Genomic DNA, 15,914 nt, shown 5'->3' with positions numbered 1-15,914 from the left:
GGGCTCTTGGAAGATTTTTTGGTTGACAACTCCTGGGAATTTTCACTACTGTTGCAAGTTTTGTGGATAATAGATGTCACTGTGGTTCACTGGAGTCCCAAAGACTTGGAAATATCTTTGTAACCTTTTCTACACTGATCGATGTCAGTGACTTTGGTTCTTATTCATTTCTTTATATCGTGGCATTATGTGTTGCTTTGAGATCTTTTAGCTTACATCAGACAGGTTCTCTTTTAGTGATTCAATAGATTTGGACGTAATCAGATTTAGATTTTTTTTCTATGATTAATAAAATACTTAAGTTTACAAAAAAACAGTGGAAACATATACAAGGCTGGATGCAATCTAATTACAACTCGTGGGGGCAGCAGTGTGAATTAAGAGACGCAGTCTGCTGAGAATTGAAAAGATGTAGAAGAAGCAGCCCCGTTAAACCTCGTGAAGCGGGAACTGACAACTCACCGCTATGGACTGGTAAAAACATTATTTTTAAGCGTTATTCAGCAGTTATACACATTTTACTCTTATGTATGGTTAGTTGGGCATGTGTCTGGTGATTACAGACCATTGGCCTTTTATTTAGTCCACGAGTGTGCTAAATTCAGGGACTTCAACTTTGCTAGCTAACGTTAACAATGCTAACAGCGCTAATGCTGCCGTTCACAGTGAGTGGCGATGCTAACCGGCTAAATGCTCTGGTTTTGGTACAGTTGACAGTCGGTAACAAGAGCTGCTTTCTAGGGTGAATAAAATAAGAACTAGTGGTTTAGTAGAGCTGTTAGCAGCCAGTATTTTGGAAGAACTACTGCAATTAGGGAAGTATTACGCAAAGATAGATTTACGAGGTTATAACTGAACTACGTTAAGTGTTATAAAGATTGCAGTATGTTGTTGTTTTATGAGTACTAACTTTTGATATGCTCTCGGCTATATATATCGTGGCAAAATTGTTTGCTGTAGTTGTTTTATTTACATTGCATGGGTTCACACAGAACTGTGACGCTTCTTGTTAGTTTAGGCACAGTTAAAGCCAGTGACTAAAATTGTTTTTTAAAGAGAACCGTCGGGAAGTGCCACGGCTTTTTGTGTTGAACCTAACAGTAACCTTTGACAAGTGATTAGAAAATTAAATTGTCTTTTGTCTTCTTTTGACTGCTTCTAGTAATTTAAAGATTTACATATAATGTCAAGAACAAGGTTGATGTCCAGAGCTGTGGCAGCTACAGAGAGATAAAGATGATGAGCCATACCATGAAGCTCTGGGGAAAGAGATGCTGAAGCTAAGAAGTGAGGTGATTAAAAAGCAAGAAGCAATATGGCTTCACGAAAGGGCAGGTTTACAGGATCTTAGTGAGACCTGCCAAAATGTATGGTTTGGAGACGGTGGCACTGAAAAAATAGGTTGTCAAGCTGAAGTGACCAGGATGGACAGGATTAGATACAAGGACAGCTCGGGCTGAGATGGTTTGAACATGTGCAGAGGAGGGATGGTGCATATATTCGACAAAGGATGTTGAAGATGGTCTCTGGAGATTCACGGATGGTGTAAAGGTGGACTTGGAGAGGAGAATTTTTGGGAAAGGATGACGGGTAGGGAGATGATCTAATATCGCAACCCCTAAAGAGAGCAGAGAAAGAAAAAAAGATGTAAATTCAGTGATGTAAAAGCCTCTGAACTGCACATACATTAATATGTTTATAATTCTCTAGGTAAGGTGCTTTCTTGTGCTTCATCTTGTCCTTCAGGGCTCAGAGTGAGCTGCCGTCTCCGGTGGTTCGAGACGACGAGGTAACGGTTGCTGCCCGCAGGAGGAGGAAGAAAGTGGCCTGTATCCTGCTGCAGAAAGACTTTAACCTGATTCCTGTCCAGCCCCTACACCAACCCACTCAACCCAGCAGCTGCTGATGGGTCTTTTAATAAAGGGGAAAGGTGGAAATGTAGCTGCAAGCTTTATGGTACATTCACCTTTCTAAAATGGGAACAGGAACCTGTAACCCTACGATTTAAACTGTGATTTGTCCCGTCTTGTCCATTTTAGATGGTGGAGTCTCAGAATTGGAGGGCTTTATAACCTAGTTCAATCAATGTTGGTTGGTTTGGAGTGCTTCATTTGGTGGAGCTTCCACACAAATGCATAAACACAGTCCAGGTGGGACATGGTGTATGGGTTGGATTATAAATGAGCTCCCGTTGGTGTGTTATTGTATGGTGCAGAAATTGTTGTGATTATTGAGTCATGGTTAAGATCTGTAGTATGAAGCAAGTGCAACAAATCCTAAAATCCCAGCAAGAGATTCTGGGTATCATGATGACGATTATCAGCAATCTTTCTTGATCGTTTTTTTTTTTTTTTTTTTTTTAAATTTAAAAAAAAAAGTGGATTTTTTAAAATTTCACCTTTCTAATGCAATAAACCGACTGATTGCCGCCTGCATCTGTGTTTAATATGGTGGCATAAGTAGACTGGAAGTGCTTAATTTATCTGGGGTTTTGTTGTGTGGAGCTGTTTGCTACAGTGTTCATTGATAAAGTAGAAGCTGCTTGTTTTCCTGACTGTTGCTGTCAGTCCCATCACCCGGTAGCGGCAGCCCTGTCATTTCCACAGTGACACCAGCCCGGCCCCTGCTCAGGAACACACCTGCTTCACTCTTCAGACAGGCGGGTAAGACACACACTCACTCTCACTCTACAGGTATCAGAGGCATTTATATTTGACTAAATCTCCACTCTCTTCTCATTCATCTGTTTGTCTCAGTTACTCCCAGAGTTCCAGATGTTTCATCCATTTTGGCCCCAGGAGGCCGAACGCCTCGATACACACACACGCCCAGAAACGCACTCAGCAGTCTGGTAAGACACACACACTTCTCTATTGATGTATATATATTTTGTTAAATAAATGAAAACGTGAGTTCTTTGCACTTCCACTGTTTTCCATGACACAAAGAATGGTGTCTTTGTGTCAGTGATGTCGCAAACTTTCTTTAATGTGAAAATACAGACAGCAGAAAAAACATATTGATTAGTGTGGGTTTTGTTTAGGTAGTTAAGTTGTGATTGGTGGAAATGCTGTCGTCACTAACCCAAACAGGCCAGCTGCTGACCAGTTAGCTTGCTCAGATACTCCAGACCTTCAGTGTATCAGTTTTGTCAAACTCTGCTTGAACTTAATGATGTATTACTTACAATCATATTTATGTTGAACTCATTGCCAACTTCATAATGATGCTCTGTGTGTGTAGAATCTGGACGACAGTGATTGGACTAACAGCATGTACACGTCGCCTGTTTCGGGTCTGGAGAACACGAGTTTCTTCAGAGAAGATATGGGGAACCTCAGCTCAGCTCTCCTAAAGGAGGATGACCCAGGAGAGGCTGGTGAGCAAATCACCTGAGCATGCCCAGTTACTCTGCAGGTGTCTTGTTGTTCCCGCTAACGCTCCGGTTTTTGCTCCTTTAAGCCGCTGCCAGTCTTTTCCCAGAGTTCCTCGGGGCTTTTCTGAAACACTCTTCCTCTGCCGTGTTTGAGCTGCTGGATGATTATCAGGCGCTCTGCCAGGATAAGGTAGGCGAGTTTGCTTGATGTGGTGTGAAAGCTGTGCTGTGCTAATTTTAAATGCTCTCTTGTCCTCCGTCACATGCCTTAAGGTGGATGTGCTGCAGTCTGTGGTGCTCAGAGCGGGTCAGAATAGTAAAACAGCTGGCGTCCGTTGGCTGCTGCAGCAGGAGAACTGCACCTGGAGGCTCATCACCTCGCTCTACAGGTACCTAATTCACTGATTCACTTTCTGTAACTAATTGGCTGTCTGCTCAACTTTCAACAATCAAATGTGTTCATGTAGAGATCGGGTCCAGTTGGCGCTGGAGGATGACCTCATGACAGACATGGTTGTGAGTAACGTATTCTGGATTGTTTTTGGCCTCTTTTAAAACTACAGAGCTCTAGCTTCAGTAAACAACACAATCACAGCAGGAATCTGAGTCTTCTGGAAGCTGCAATGATTACCTGTTTGTGTTTGTAGGTGCCCAGCGAGAGCGAGAAGGTTGTAGTGGAGCAGCTTTTCCAGAGAGATGCCGTCATACGACAGAGCCAGGTAGCTAACACACGCACAAAAGAAAGAGTTACAGTGATGAGGGTTTGCAGGTTGTCTAGAATAGAATAGAATAATCCTTTAATTGTCCCACAAGGGGAAATTTGGGTGTAACAGCAGCAAGAAAGACACATATACAAACAAGACACAGAACAGAAACCTACACAATTTATATCAAGGACAATGGTTACCAAAAACAGAGTACTGTACCGTTATTAAATTAAATAAATTTAAATGAAATTAAGAGGCAAACTCTGGTTAAAGTGTGAATCGATTGATAAAATAGTGCAAGTTACAGCGCTGATGTAAACCTCTGTTTGCTGGGAGCAGTTTTGATTGTACAGTTTGAGAGCTGCAGGGAGGAAGGACCTGCGGAAACGCTCCTTCGTGCATTGAGCATGCAGCAGTCTGTCACTGAAGGAGATCTGCAGTTCAGCAACATTTACATGCACGGGGTGGGAGACTCTGTCCATCACAGAAGTTATTTTGGCCAGAGTCCTTTTGTCTCCCACTACCTGCACTGGGTCCAGGTGCATCCCAGAACAGAGCTGGCCTTCTTAATGCGTTTATCCAACCTCTTCCTCTCAGCTGCTGATAAACTGATGCTCCAATATACAAAACTAAAAAATGACAGATGCCACCACAGAGTGATAGGTCTTTAAAAGCACTCCCTGGACTCCAAATGACCTCAGCAGGTAGAGTCTGCTCTGACCCTTCCTGTAAAGAGCATCAGTGTTGTGGCTCCAGTCTAGTTTATTATTCAAATGAACACCCAGGTACCTATACGAGTCCACTATGTCAATGTCCACTCCCTGGATGTTCACCGGTGTTAGTGTGGTGGGGCTGCGTCTGTGTCTGTTCTACAGGGCAGATTTAATCATGGATTAGCTGCAATAGGGTTACATGATTTCTGTCTTTTTGTTAGATTTTTTAACAGTAAATCATTCAAAGATGAAAATGGTGAGTTAACTTGGGTCCTTCTGGATCCGGCCTGCACCATTAATGAGTTTATCTCAACTCTCGGGACTTGTGTAGCTTATTGATCTCAACCCGACCATCCTGTGCTCCTGTACAAAACTAAAGTGAACCTGTACCACATGAAATTAAAGCTGTGTACTTACATTTCCATTGTAGCAACACCAAGTCTTTAGGATCTTTAGTATTGGTGGTTGTGGTTTACTTTATTTGTTTTAATTCATAAGAAGCCCTTTCCCACGAGTACCTGCTCGGCTCAGCTCAAATCTTGGTTTTTAGGGTTTTCTATTAGGTAGTATTACCTGGTACTGGGTAGTGGGTGTTTTTTTTTTTTTTTTTTTTTTTTTTTTTTTTTAGTAACCTACTCAGCCGGTGTTCCAGCTGAGCCGAGTCGATCCAGAAATGTGACGTCAAGAGTAGGGCTGGGCGATATGACCCAAAATTCATATCTCGATATATTTTTTTTTTAAAGTTTAAAGTTAAGAGCAAAAAGAGATTTATAGTCACACTGTGTCCCAGATGTCACACGGGCACTTTTATTTACATACAGCGTAGATGTACATGAAGAAATTACTCAAAAATAAATTATCAGCATTTATTAAATAATCATGGTCCATAAATAAAGGAAAATAATCTTGTTTTTGTGCATAACAAAAAGCTCACAATTGTGCAGTCAAAATGTAAACTAATAGACGCTGAGCGTAATAACAAAGACAGATTTCACAGCTGCACCACGTCTCTGAACAGGTACCATTTGTGGTCCTTATACACACACAGTACGTATCACTCCGCGAGGCTCCTCCTCGGTAGCCGTAATCCTCCGACAATCTATCAAGCGGTGCAGCTCCGTAGCTTAGCAAAGTCATATTAAAACATTTTTGACAGATTGCTGAGCGCTGTGTACCACATAAAATCGGTTCACGGTCAGTAAGCACAACCAGAATTCATACATAAGGCGCACTGTCGATTTTGAGAAAATGAATGGATTTTAGGCCGTGCAGCCCCTCCGGGCTGCATGTCGTTAGCGCGGTTAGCTCGCTAACACGTTGACACCGTCCAGCCCCACGCACGGGGAGATCCGAGTTAACTCGCTATTTCCGCTTTCATCTTGTCATTGCCTGCAGGTGAAGCTATGGGGGAGGGGGGAGTTGTGTTCAGTGAAGGAGAGGCGAGGCCGAGTAACGTTGCGTAGAGACAAAAGTGGACGAAAGAGAGGCAAACCTGCGGCTCCATAAGTATAATTATAACGTAACATAGACTATATCGATATAAACGATATTGTCACATCTTGTATCTCGTATGAAAATATATTGATATTTTTTTTTAAAAAACTCGATATATCGCCCAGCCCTAGTCAAGAGACTGAATGCCACTAATCGGACAGTCAGTGTCGTCATGGTTTTGTGAATGAATAAGCGTGGAAATTTTGGTAAAGTCTTTTGATCTTGATGGTATCTGGACTCTATATTTCCTGTGATCTAATGAGCTGATTGTAAGGCTAATTGTTTCCCTGGTGGTTGCTGTGTTGCAGCTGGTTGTTGATTGGCTGGAGAGCATTGCCATGGATCAGATTGGAGATTTCTCTGATAACATCGAATACTACGCCAAAAATGTGTGCTGGTGAGCCCCTTTGTTTATTTATGAAAGCATAAAGCCCACATTGTTATGTGCATTAAAGTCTTCGGTGGGGTATTTGTGTTTTAGGGAGAATACTCTCCACGCACTGAAGATGAGAAGGAAGAGCGGCACCACCTTCACAGTCCCTCTGGTCACTGAGCTGGTGAGGCCTGTTACTGCAAACATAATCACATAATTTCTTTGTCCCCTATGTTTCTGAATGTGTTCATAACGTTTGTGTGTTTAGGACCCAGATGCCCCCCTCCGGCAGCAGCGCCCCCTGGCTGATCTGGACAGAGAGGACGACGCCCGGCTGCTGAAGAACCTGTTCACACTGATTAGAGCGGGGATGACCGAGGAGGTGAAGAGACATTGAGACGCACAGCAGGGGATAGAGGGGCATCAATAAACGAATGTTTTTATTAAAGTTCACCTTCCAGACAAATTCAACTTAGTGCTATATAAGACTGAAACCAGTCTTGAAACTCATTGCTACCCGGAGTGGGAACCGTAGTCTCAGGTTCACGCTCTAATTCTCATCCCAGCCTCTTCAGTCAGGGTAACAAAAAATCAAAACACACTCAGTGTTTTCTTTAAAAGCTGAAACAAGTCAAGCTTTTAGTTGTGTTTCTCTCTGCTATGATCCAGAAAATATATAAGCTCTGAAGGATTTCCACCAGGAAAGCTGTAAAGCCCGGTGGCTTCAGGGTAATCAGAGGCAGATAATTTAATAGTGCACTTTATTGGTGTCGTGCTGGTGCTTTGGGAGATCCTCCATGATGTCTCAGGTAAGATTATCCTATCTCTTAGGTGCACCATAAGGACAGGAAAGCTGAGAGGAGCTTGGAGCACATAATGAAAAGTTTTGATGGTCTCTGGTGGATGCTGTGAAGTTTCATTTGCTGTTCATTTCTTCAGCGGTTTGTCTTTGTGTTTTTTCAGGCTCAACGGTTGTGCAAACGCTGTGGTCAGGCCTGGAGAGCAGCAACTCTGGAAGGCTGGAAACTCTACCATGACCCCAACATGACCTCAGGTACTGTCTGGCCCCAAAGTAACAAGCACAAGGAGTGATGTTACTTAAGTTTAAATATCTGTGCTCAGCCATCCAAAGCAACGAGAGAAATTCTGTAAGAAATCTGAGCCTTTCTGTTTTTCAACATAATGACACAGAAATGCTGCTGTATGAAAGAGCGGAATCTGTCAGCATGACAGAGATTAATTGGGAATAATCTGTAAGGAAAAACAATGTAAAATTACTATTTGAAGTTCAGGAAGCTTATTCCCCAGACTGACCTGTATGCATAAAGCAGAAATCTTGTAATTCACAGAAATAGCCCTTTTTGCCCCTTGGCTCTGAAAGGCTGATGGGGTGGTGACATCACCCTGCTGAGTGAGTGCAACAACTCGAGAACGAAGTGATATAGAGCTCAAATTAATAGGGGCTTCTACCAAAAATCTCAGACTGGTTTGAATCTCAGTGACCTTGAAGTCAAGGTCAAAGGTCCAGTTTTTTAAAAATCTTCTAAATGTGATACCTGAGGAGCAAGGTGACCTAGGAGTTTAAAATTGATGATAACAGGGGTGTCTACTAGGAGGCTGACAGGGTGTGTGTGTGTGTGTGTGTGTGTGTGTGTGTGTGTGTGTGTGTGTGTACAAGTTGTTTTAAAAAAAAAAAAAAAATCTGTGGTAGATGGTGAAATAACATCTTTCTGTCTTTATGCCATTTAGTTATTTACCTATTGCTTAATAACTTTGGTGTAGTGTGAATGGCCATTGGGGAGGTCTGAAGAAACTTAAATTTGACACACCTGCTTTAATTGGAGAAAGGAAGAGGAACCACCATGATAATTACAATTCCTGAAGCCTGGGCTTGCTGCTCACAGTGATCATTAACTGTATCCATGTTTAATATGTACATCCACCATTGTAACAGCATTTATGACAAGAAATAAGGAAACGCAACAGGACCCTAATTAAAGGAATTTCTGGGACTTTTCCCACCTTTTTAAATACAAAGTATACCTGTACGATCCTTCTCTGAATGACTGTCTATTTGTCCTCTTCTCTCTGCAGGTGGTATCGAGTTGCAGCCAGTTGAAGGAAACCCACAAAGAGGGATATGGAAGGCCTGCTGCTGGAGAATGGCCGAGGAGGTACGTCATGCATTACCAAATGTGTGAGAAATAAGAAGGCTGAGCTTGTGTTCAGTCAAGCTTGAAAATGAGAAGAATAAAGCAAAATAAAATGTGTGTTTTAGGAGCAGTTAAACAGATATGAGAGGGCGATCTATGCCAGCCTGAGTGGGAACCTCAAACCGGTAATATAACCAGTTTCTGTGTTAATCAGAAATCAGCAGCTCAGAGTCACCTCTGTGTTTACGGTCAGTCGAATCTTAGATAATGGCAGACCTGACTGTGTGTGTGTGTGTTTGCGTGTTAGCTGCTGGCAGTGTGCGAATCGTGGGAGGACTGCGTGTGGGCGTATTTCCGAGTGATGGTAGACTCACTGGTTGAGAAGGATCTCATGTCTTCGGGTATGGCTCATCATGAGGTGGAGACGTTACCACGGGAGTACCTGGAGGCCAAGTACGACACACACAGAATAAAAAAAAACAAATAAAAAAAAACAAACAAAAAAAACCTGCTTCGTCTCTGATCTACTGCCTCCTCTTGCAGCTGGACCATGGAGAAAGTGTTTGAGGAGCTTCAAGCATCTGAGTCGAAGGTAAAACCGGTTCTAACTGAATGTGATTGGTGGGACATATTGAAATTGCACAGCACAGTAAACCAGTGTTTGTTTGTTTGTTTGTTTATTTTTCTGTGCGCAGAGGGTGCTGGAGGAGACGAGAGAGCATTATCATGTCATCCAGAAGTTTGTCATCCTGGGGGACCTGGATGGTAAGACCAGCTCTGACCCGATGGGTCGCATCAAACATGTAAGCTCCAGTTTCTCATGAACCCCTTTGTTTGTGTCTCATTCAGGCCTGTTGGAGGAGTTTTCCGATTGGCTAACTGCATCTAAACCCCTCCCCTCGCACCTGCTGCGCTTCATGACTCACCTTGTGCTGTTCTTCCGCTCCTTGGGTTTGGCACTAAAGGTAAAATTCACGTTAAAGGTTCTTACTGGTCATTTTATGAGAAATTTTTCGCTTTAGCCTGTATTTAATTTATAGATACTGAGAGCTGATTGGATCTGATGTAATGTAACTTTAACCTCACTTTTAAATAGGGCTGCTCGATTATGGCAAAAATGATAATCACGATTATTTTCACTGAAATTGAGATCACGATTATTTGACGATATTTATTTAACCCTTTAAGACCTACTATAGAACCAAGTCCACCAGAGCTTTTTTTTTTTTTTTTTTACATGCTGTAGTGCCATTTGTGGGAGCATTTCAAGTTGCTATCCATCAATACAACTGTTACAGCCCATATTTTAATAATATGTATGCATTAAGTCCATAGTAATTACATAAATTGCAAAAAAGTGCAATAAACTACAAAAAAAATTGAAAATTGCTTTTGTTTTGTTTACATATATTTCTACTTGGAGAAATTTAAGAGGCTTATCCCTCAAAACTTTAAATACAATAAAGTTGCAAAAAATAGTTTCCCACCACAGGAAATTTATTTTGAGTGTCTTCATAGTTTTATTTTGGAGATACAGCAATTTTTATATACTGCAGGAAAAGCAAAAAACAATCCTATGATGCAAATTTGCAAAGAAAACAGCATGTGCATCATTTCACTGTGGGAAGTGTTACGAACAGCTGATAGGAACGGCAAAGCGTGTTTCTGGAATATTATGTTTTTGTTCCTGCAAGCGATTTTTATGCAATTTTTGCAAAGCTATATGTGGAACGAAACCGTGACCGAGGACAAGCTGATGGCATCAGATGTAAGTACAACTCCTCCGGTTTCATATGCAAAACAAATTATTGCACTAGCTTACACGGTTCAGGTTCTACAGGGATTTAAAAATAGTTACGCAAAACGGAGCGTGCTGCTCTGACCGGCTTTAAAGGGTTAACAATGACTTTAAAAAAATAATATAAAATAGTGTGCAACACCACTGAAGTTTTTTTTTTAAACTCTTTTCAACCAACGGCAGTCACTCTCCAAATAACTTCTGCTTAGCTTTCCGAGCTTCCCTCGGGTCCTCTTAATCAGCGGTCTCCAACCTTTTTTGCGCCACGGACCGGTTTATGCCCGACAATATTTTCACAGACGGCCTTTAAGGTGTCGCGGATAAATGAGGGAGGGGCTAATAATCGGCTCAGTCATTTTTAATGATCGTTGAAAGCCCAGATCGTAATCGTGATTAAAATTCGATTAATTGAGCAGCCCTACTTTTAAATGTATCTTTCAGCTTCTTGCCTAAAGTAAAGAAGACAGAGCTGACAAACTCTCAAAGAATAAATAATTAATCAACAAAACTGCAAACAGTGAATCACTTTTTCATTTTTGGTCATGTTTCCAGCCTTTTTTTTTTTTTTTTTTTGTAATACAAATTTTGAATTTTGAGTGTAAAGAATTGAGCTGATTGGGTGTGAGGAACACTGTGGAGTCCAACAAATGGGCTTTATGTTTTGTTTTGTTTTGTTTTTTTATAACCCCCCAAATTCCTCAAACTCTCCCCAAATCCTAAAAAATTCAGGATACAAATCTGGAGCCGCAGCAGAACTTCAATACCAGCTCATGTGAATGAGGCGTTCACATCGAGGATAATCAGTTTGTTTACGGGTTCACATTTTTAAATGTCGTGTTCCCGCCTCTCGCCTCTAGGAGGAGGTGTGCATTGATGTGGTGAAGGCGTACGTCTCCCTTCTGATCCAAGATCAGCAGACAGACCTTGTGGCAAGCTACGTCGGCCAGCTTCCCGCCGACCTTGCAATCTCTCAATATGCTGCGTTCCTGGAGACCGTCACCCAGCCGGAACTCCGCCCCCGCTGCCTGCAGCTCGCCATTGAAGCTGGTGAGACAGACACACACTGAGGTCAGTAAGAGCAGACCCTTTATCACTGAAAGAAAACTGACCATGTGTGTGCATAGGTCTGGATGTTTCTGCCGTAACCAAGCTGGTGGTGGAGACTGTGAGAGAGACAGACGACACAGAGTTCACGCACCATAGCCAGACGCTGGAGACGGGAACTACGAAGGTAACGACCAAAGTGTTCACTTTGGATTTAATTTCTCTTATGAGGTCATTCCAGTAATTTGTCTAAATTATAACGAATGTAACTTTGCACATGTGTGGGAATATATTAGGGCAGTGTTTCCTAAAGTAGGGGGAGCGCAGAGCCATTGCATAGGGGGGGGCAGTATAAATTTAAAACAAAAAGAATGCTTGGACACGGCTAGCATAATGGACAGGGTTTTGATGGGGCTTCCACACAAATGCAAAGCAGAAGATGAACGAACCTTTGCCACATATGTTTCCAAACCAACTTCCTTTCAAGCCAAAGACTAGAAAATATGGTGACGCATAGCTTGCCTTTGGCTTCACCTGCACCTGCATTTGTTTCCCCTGCTTTGGGAGCATGCACTGGGCTGTCCAAATCACGGACAAACAGTATCCCACATTCTTGATTTTTAGTTCACAAACACTTCTTATAATGAAATTTTGGCGATGTTATCTCTTTATACAGGAAAGTTACAGTGGGATACAAATAATATCAGGCTGATCCTGCCACAATTTGTTCCCCCGGTTAAAATAACAAACAGTATCCCACAGCTGTTTGTTTTTAAACCCATTTTGCACAGAGACATTTTTTGAAAAATGTATTGATAGTAGTGTTGAATAGTATTACACAGTAAAAAAACAAAAAAAAAATCAACAAACAACTGTACTTAAAGTAATTACACCATAATGATGGTTTGTTTTTCTGTTATGTGTGTGGTTGGAGGATGTGCTTGTGTCGGGGATTTTCTTGTGTATATTTAAAAAAGAAAAAAAAAGGGGGGGGGCTAGCAAAAAGTTTAAGAACCACCGTATTAAGCCATGTGTCACAACTTTGGTTTAAACCTTTAAAAACTACATAAAATTTTTATATGTGGAACATCTTAAAGGTAAACTGCCTTATTTAGCAGAGGTATGCAGAATGTTCCAGTGTTGGTGAAATGTGTGGAAACGGGAAAAGATATTTAGGGCCACTTGCACAATTAAATTCAGCAGCCATCACGCACCATGTCTGGAGAGTGTGTGGTTTGACTGTTATGAGAGCTTCACACTCTTGCAGGTAATTCTGCTCTTGGATCTGAATCCTTCCCGCTCGACTCGACTGAGTTTTCACAGAAAGTTACCTGCGAGAGAGTGACTCTGCAATGAATACCTGCACCCTTGAAATTATTTAATTTGCTAAGGTTTTTTTTTTTTTTTTTTTTCTTGCATCGAACTTCTGACATAAATATTATTCCATATACACAAGTCTGCTGAGTCATTGATGCGCCGTATCTCCACTTTTCAGAAATAGAATACTTACATAATTCCCTTTAGGGATTATGTATTTTATGGCAGTTTGTTTGGAGCTGGCCTATATCAAACACAAGCAGAAACAATAGTATGAAGTTCAGAGAGATAACAGGAGAAATTCACACAGCTGCAACAACGTCTGTTTCCGTTTGACGAGTTTGAATGATGTTTTCTGTTCAAGCACGTCTTGATCAGACCAGTTAATTTAGGGTCCATATGAACAGTGATCTTCTAATCCAAGTGTTCATCAGGCTGAAGATGTTTTGTTCATGTAAACATGGCTGCAGTGATGTTGTGCTCTGATAGGAGGACCAAAGGAAGATTGATGTCATTGATTGGCTCCTGTATGACCCTGCCCACCGAGCTGAGTCCCTGAAGCAGTCAAATGCCATCATGAGGAATTTTTTGGGTACTTTTTTCTTTTAGCTGTTTATTTATTGATGGTTTTGTTTGTTCCAATTAAATTGCGATTTAGTGGTCAGCTGACTTCCTTCGTCTGTCGTGCCTTAGCTCTGCAGAAACATGACGCAGCCAAGGCGGTGTTCTCTAAAGTCCCGGAAGACTCGATGAGGGAGATCTGCTCCCAGTGGTCAGGAATCAGTCAGACCACGCCGCTTCCTGCTGAGGACGAGAATGCCATCAGAGAGCACCTGTGCATCAGAGCCTATCTGGTCTGTTAGCAACACCTCTCTTCATGTTGTTTTTATAACCCAGTTCACTGAGATGTATTGGACTGAATGTGTGCTTTGATGGTCCTGCAGGAGGCCCACGAGGCGTTCACTGACTGGTTCAGACACAGCAGTTCAGCCCCACAGAAGCCGGCACCGGCACCCGAGGCCAAATTCACTGAGAGGGTAGCCAATGAGATGAGGGAAAAGGAGTACCAGGTATTTTTTATTTTTTTATTTTTTTTTTATTTAGTTATGGCATCAGTGTTTAAAAATAAAAACTTTACCACTGCAGATGTTCCACATGTGCATTGTCTGGTTTTTCAGGCCTCACTGTCTGCCTGGTCCTGCCGTCTGGATGCTTTGACGGAAGATGTGAAAGAGAGAATCTACAATGTTCTGCTGTTCGTGGACGGAGGCTGGATGGTCGACAACAGACAGGTTACTGCTTAAATCACCACACACAAACTCTAAAAGATTAATTGAGGAGCATCAGCTACATTCATAACATGACCATGTGGTAATTTAATATTTGGTTGGTTGTGTTTTCAGGATTCGGAGCCAGACTCAGAGCGCAGCCACCAAATGGCAGCTTTGCGCTCTCTGTGTCTTCCACGCCTTAGCTTGCTGCTGCTCAGCGTGCTGCAGAGCTCCTCGAGACACCAGGAGGCGCTGCGGCTCGCTGACATCATCTCGTCTGACCAGCACTGCCTCTACCAGGTAACTGAAGCCTGCATGAACTTCCGACTGTTAACTTATGTTTTCTTTGTCAGGGTATTACTCCAGGAAGCAGGTTTAGCTATCAACTGAGTTTGTTAATCCTGAGTTGAAAGGAAACTTTTTTTTGTTCCAGAAAGAGAGTTGACTTCAACTCTGAGTCAATTACCATGGGAGCAGACAGGTTTTCTTCAGCAGGATCTTTTTCTCTGACTCCACCCCTCCTGCTACACCTGAACCGCCTGACTGACACTCAGTTTTATTTTCTCATTCATGAAGTCGCTGTCCAAGCCCAGAACAAGGCCATCAGATGATTTTACAAGCACTGGAATCCCATGGAGATGTGTTTAACATGCACACTTTTATAATCATTCGTCAGTATATGTGGACAGAGACATTATTGGACAGTGATGCCGCTTTCAGATTGTCTGTGCCTCTAAAATATTTACATGACTGAGAAACAAACAGATCTGTGCAAAGCTACAGATCACACTGATCAGTGATCTCAATGATCAGTCATTGATCGTGTTGTACTTAGTCAGTGATGGAAAAATGTCTCACAGCTGACTAACTGGAAAACGAGGCAATGTGGGATTTACAAATTTATGCCTAAGGCGCATTTACCGGAGTGTGCCAGTATTCTTACTTGTATTTATTTAGTTTTGTCCCTCTTGGGTTACAGCTGATTATTTACATTTAAAATCAAAAATAAAATTAGGATTCCATCTTCAGCTGATGAAAATTAAAGTGGGGTAAATATGGGGTAATATTCAATATTCCTCTAAAACGACCCGTTGCCATGGTGAATCGTGGTATTGGAGGTCCATTTATGATGAAGATTTTCTTTCCCTACTTACGGACAGACTTAACTTGGGGTGAACATACTCGGAGTTGATAGATCATATTCACATCAGCTGTACTGGAACGTGAAACTCAAGTTTGTAGAAATTCCTGGTTTCTGTTTCTTTGTTTTAACTCTTTGTTCCTCTTTGCTTGCTCTCAGGTGTTTTCTAAGGAGGAGCTGAGGAGGTTTCTGCAGAAACTGAGGGAGTCGTCTCTCGCTCTGTTGGACCGAGGAGTCGACCCGCTGGGCTACGAACTGCAGCCATGAACGAAGAAACACACACACATAGCAGTGTTTAAAGCGCTGCTGATTTTTGTTTTGTTTTTCGATTGTCTGTTTTTTGCAAAATAAAAAAAATAAAAGCCTGTTTCCTGTAGTGCCTTGTGTATTTTAATTAGAAGCAGTAGTACACGAGAGCTGCCACAGGTGCCAATTTGGGTTTTAAAATTAATATATGTACATATAAACAAATTCTTTATTTAAAAACTATACAGTTATTTATGTTAGAAATATTTCCAAACCATGTG

The 15,914-nt window shown here is 41.8% G+C and overlaps 1 protein-coding gene across 1 annotated transcript; it reads left to right on the top strand.

Annotated features, from left to right (window-relative positions):
- Positions 1–58: 58 nt before the first annotated feature.
- nup107 (nucleoporin 107) lies at positions 59–15,754 on the top strand. The gene is made up of 27 exons (XM_086268491.1): positions 59–474; positions 1,747–1,829; positions 2,568–2,663; positions 2,757–2,851; positions 3,244–3,379; positions 3,463–3,566; positions 3,650–3,765; positions 3,844–3,892; positions 4,024–4,095; positions 6,599–6,687; positions 6,772–6,847; positions 6,932–7,045; positions 7,627–7,717; positions 8,758–8,837; positions 8,942–9,001; positions 9,124–9,269; positions 9,360–9,408; positions 9,512–9,581; positions 9,666–9,781; positions 11,472–11,661; positions 11,739–11,845; positions 13,465–13,567; positions 13,669–13,829; positions 13,920–14,045; positions 14,154–14,267; positions 14,379–14,546; positions 15,547–15,754. Exons 1-27 carry the CDS (start codon positions 467–469, stop codon positions 15,652–15,654), a joined length of 2,727 nt encoding a protein of 908 aa, XP_086124617.1. The 5' UTR covers positions 59–466; the 3' UTR covers positions 15,655–15,754.
- Positions 15,755–15,914: the final 160 nt, after the last annotated feature.

This window comes from Aulonocara sp. 'chitande type north' Nkhata Bay, linkage group LG17 (assembly GCF_057382095.1).
Source record: "Aulonocara sp. 'chitande type north' Nkhata Bay isolate Kocher_YH1m ecotype deep benthic linkage group LG17, A_spYH_male_GT1.1, whole genome shotgun sequence".
Taxonomy (NCBI): Eukaryota; Metazoa; Chordata; class Actinopteri; order Cichliformes; family Cichlidae; genus Aulonocara; species Aulonocara sp. 'chitande type north' Nkhata Bay.
The sequence above is the reverse complement of the archived record's forward strand: the minus strand, read 5'-3'. Positions and strand labels throughout refer to the sequence as shown.

Excerpts from the sequence above, each read along its gene's own strand:
- nup107 (XM_086268491.1), top strand. Across the intron at positions 3,380-3,462 it reads GGATGACCCAGGAGAGGCTG|CCGCTGCCAGTCTTTTCCCA; the intron begins GTGAGCAAATCA and ends TGCTCCTTTAAG. Across the intron at positions 9,409-9,511 it reads TTCAAGCATCTGAGTCGAAG|AGGGTGCTGGAGGAGACGAG; the intron begins GTAAAACCGGTT and ends TTCTGTGCGCAG.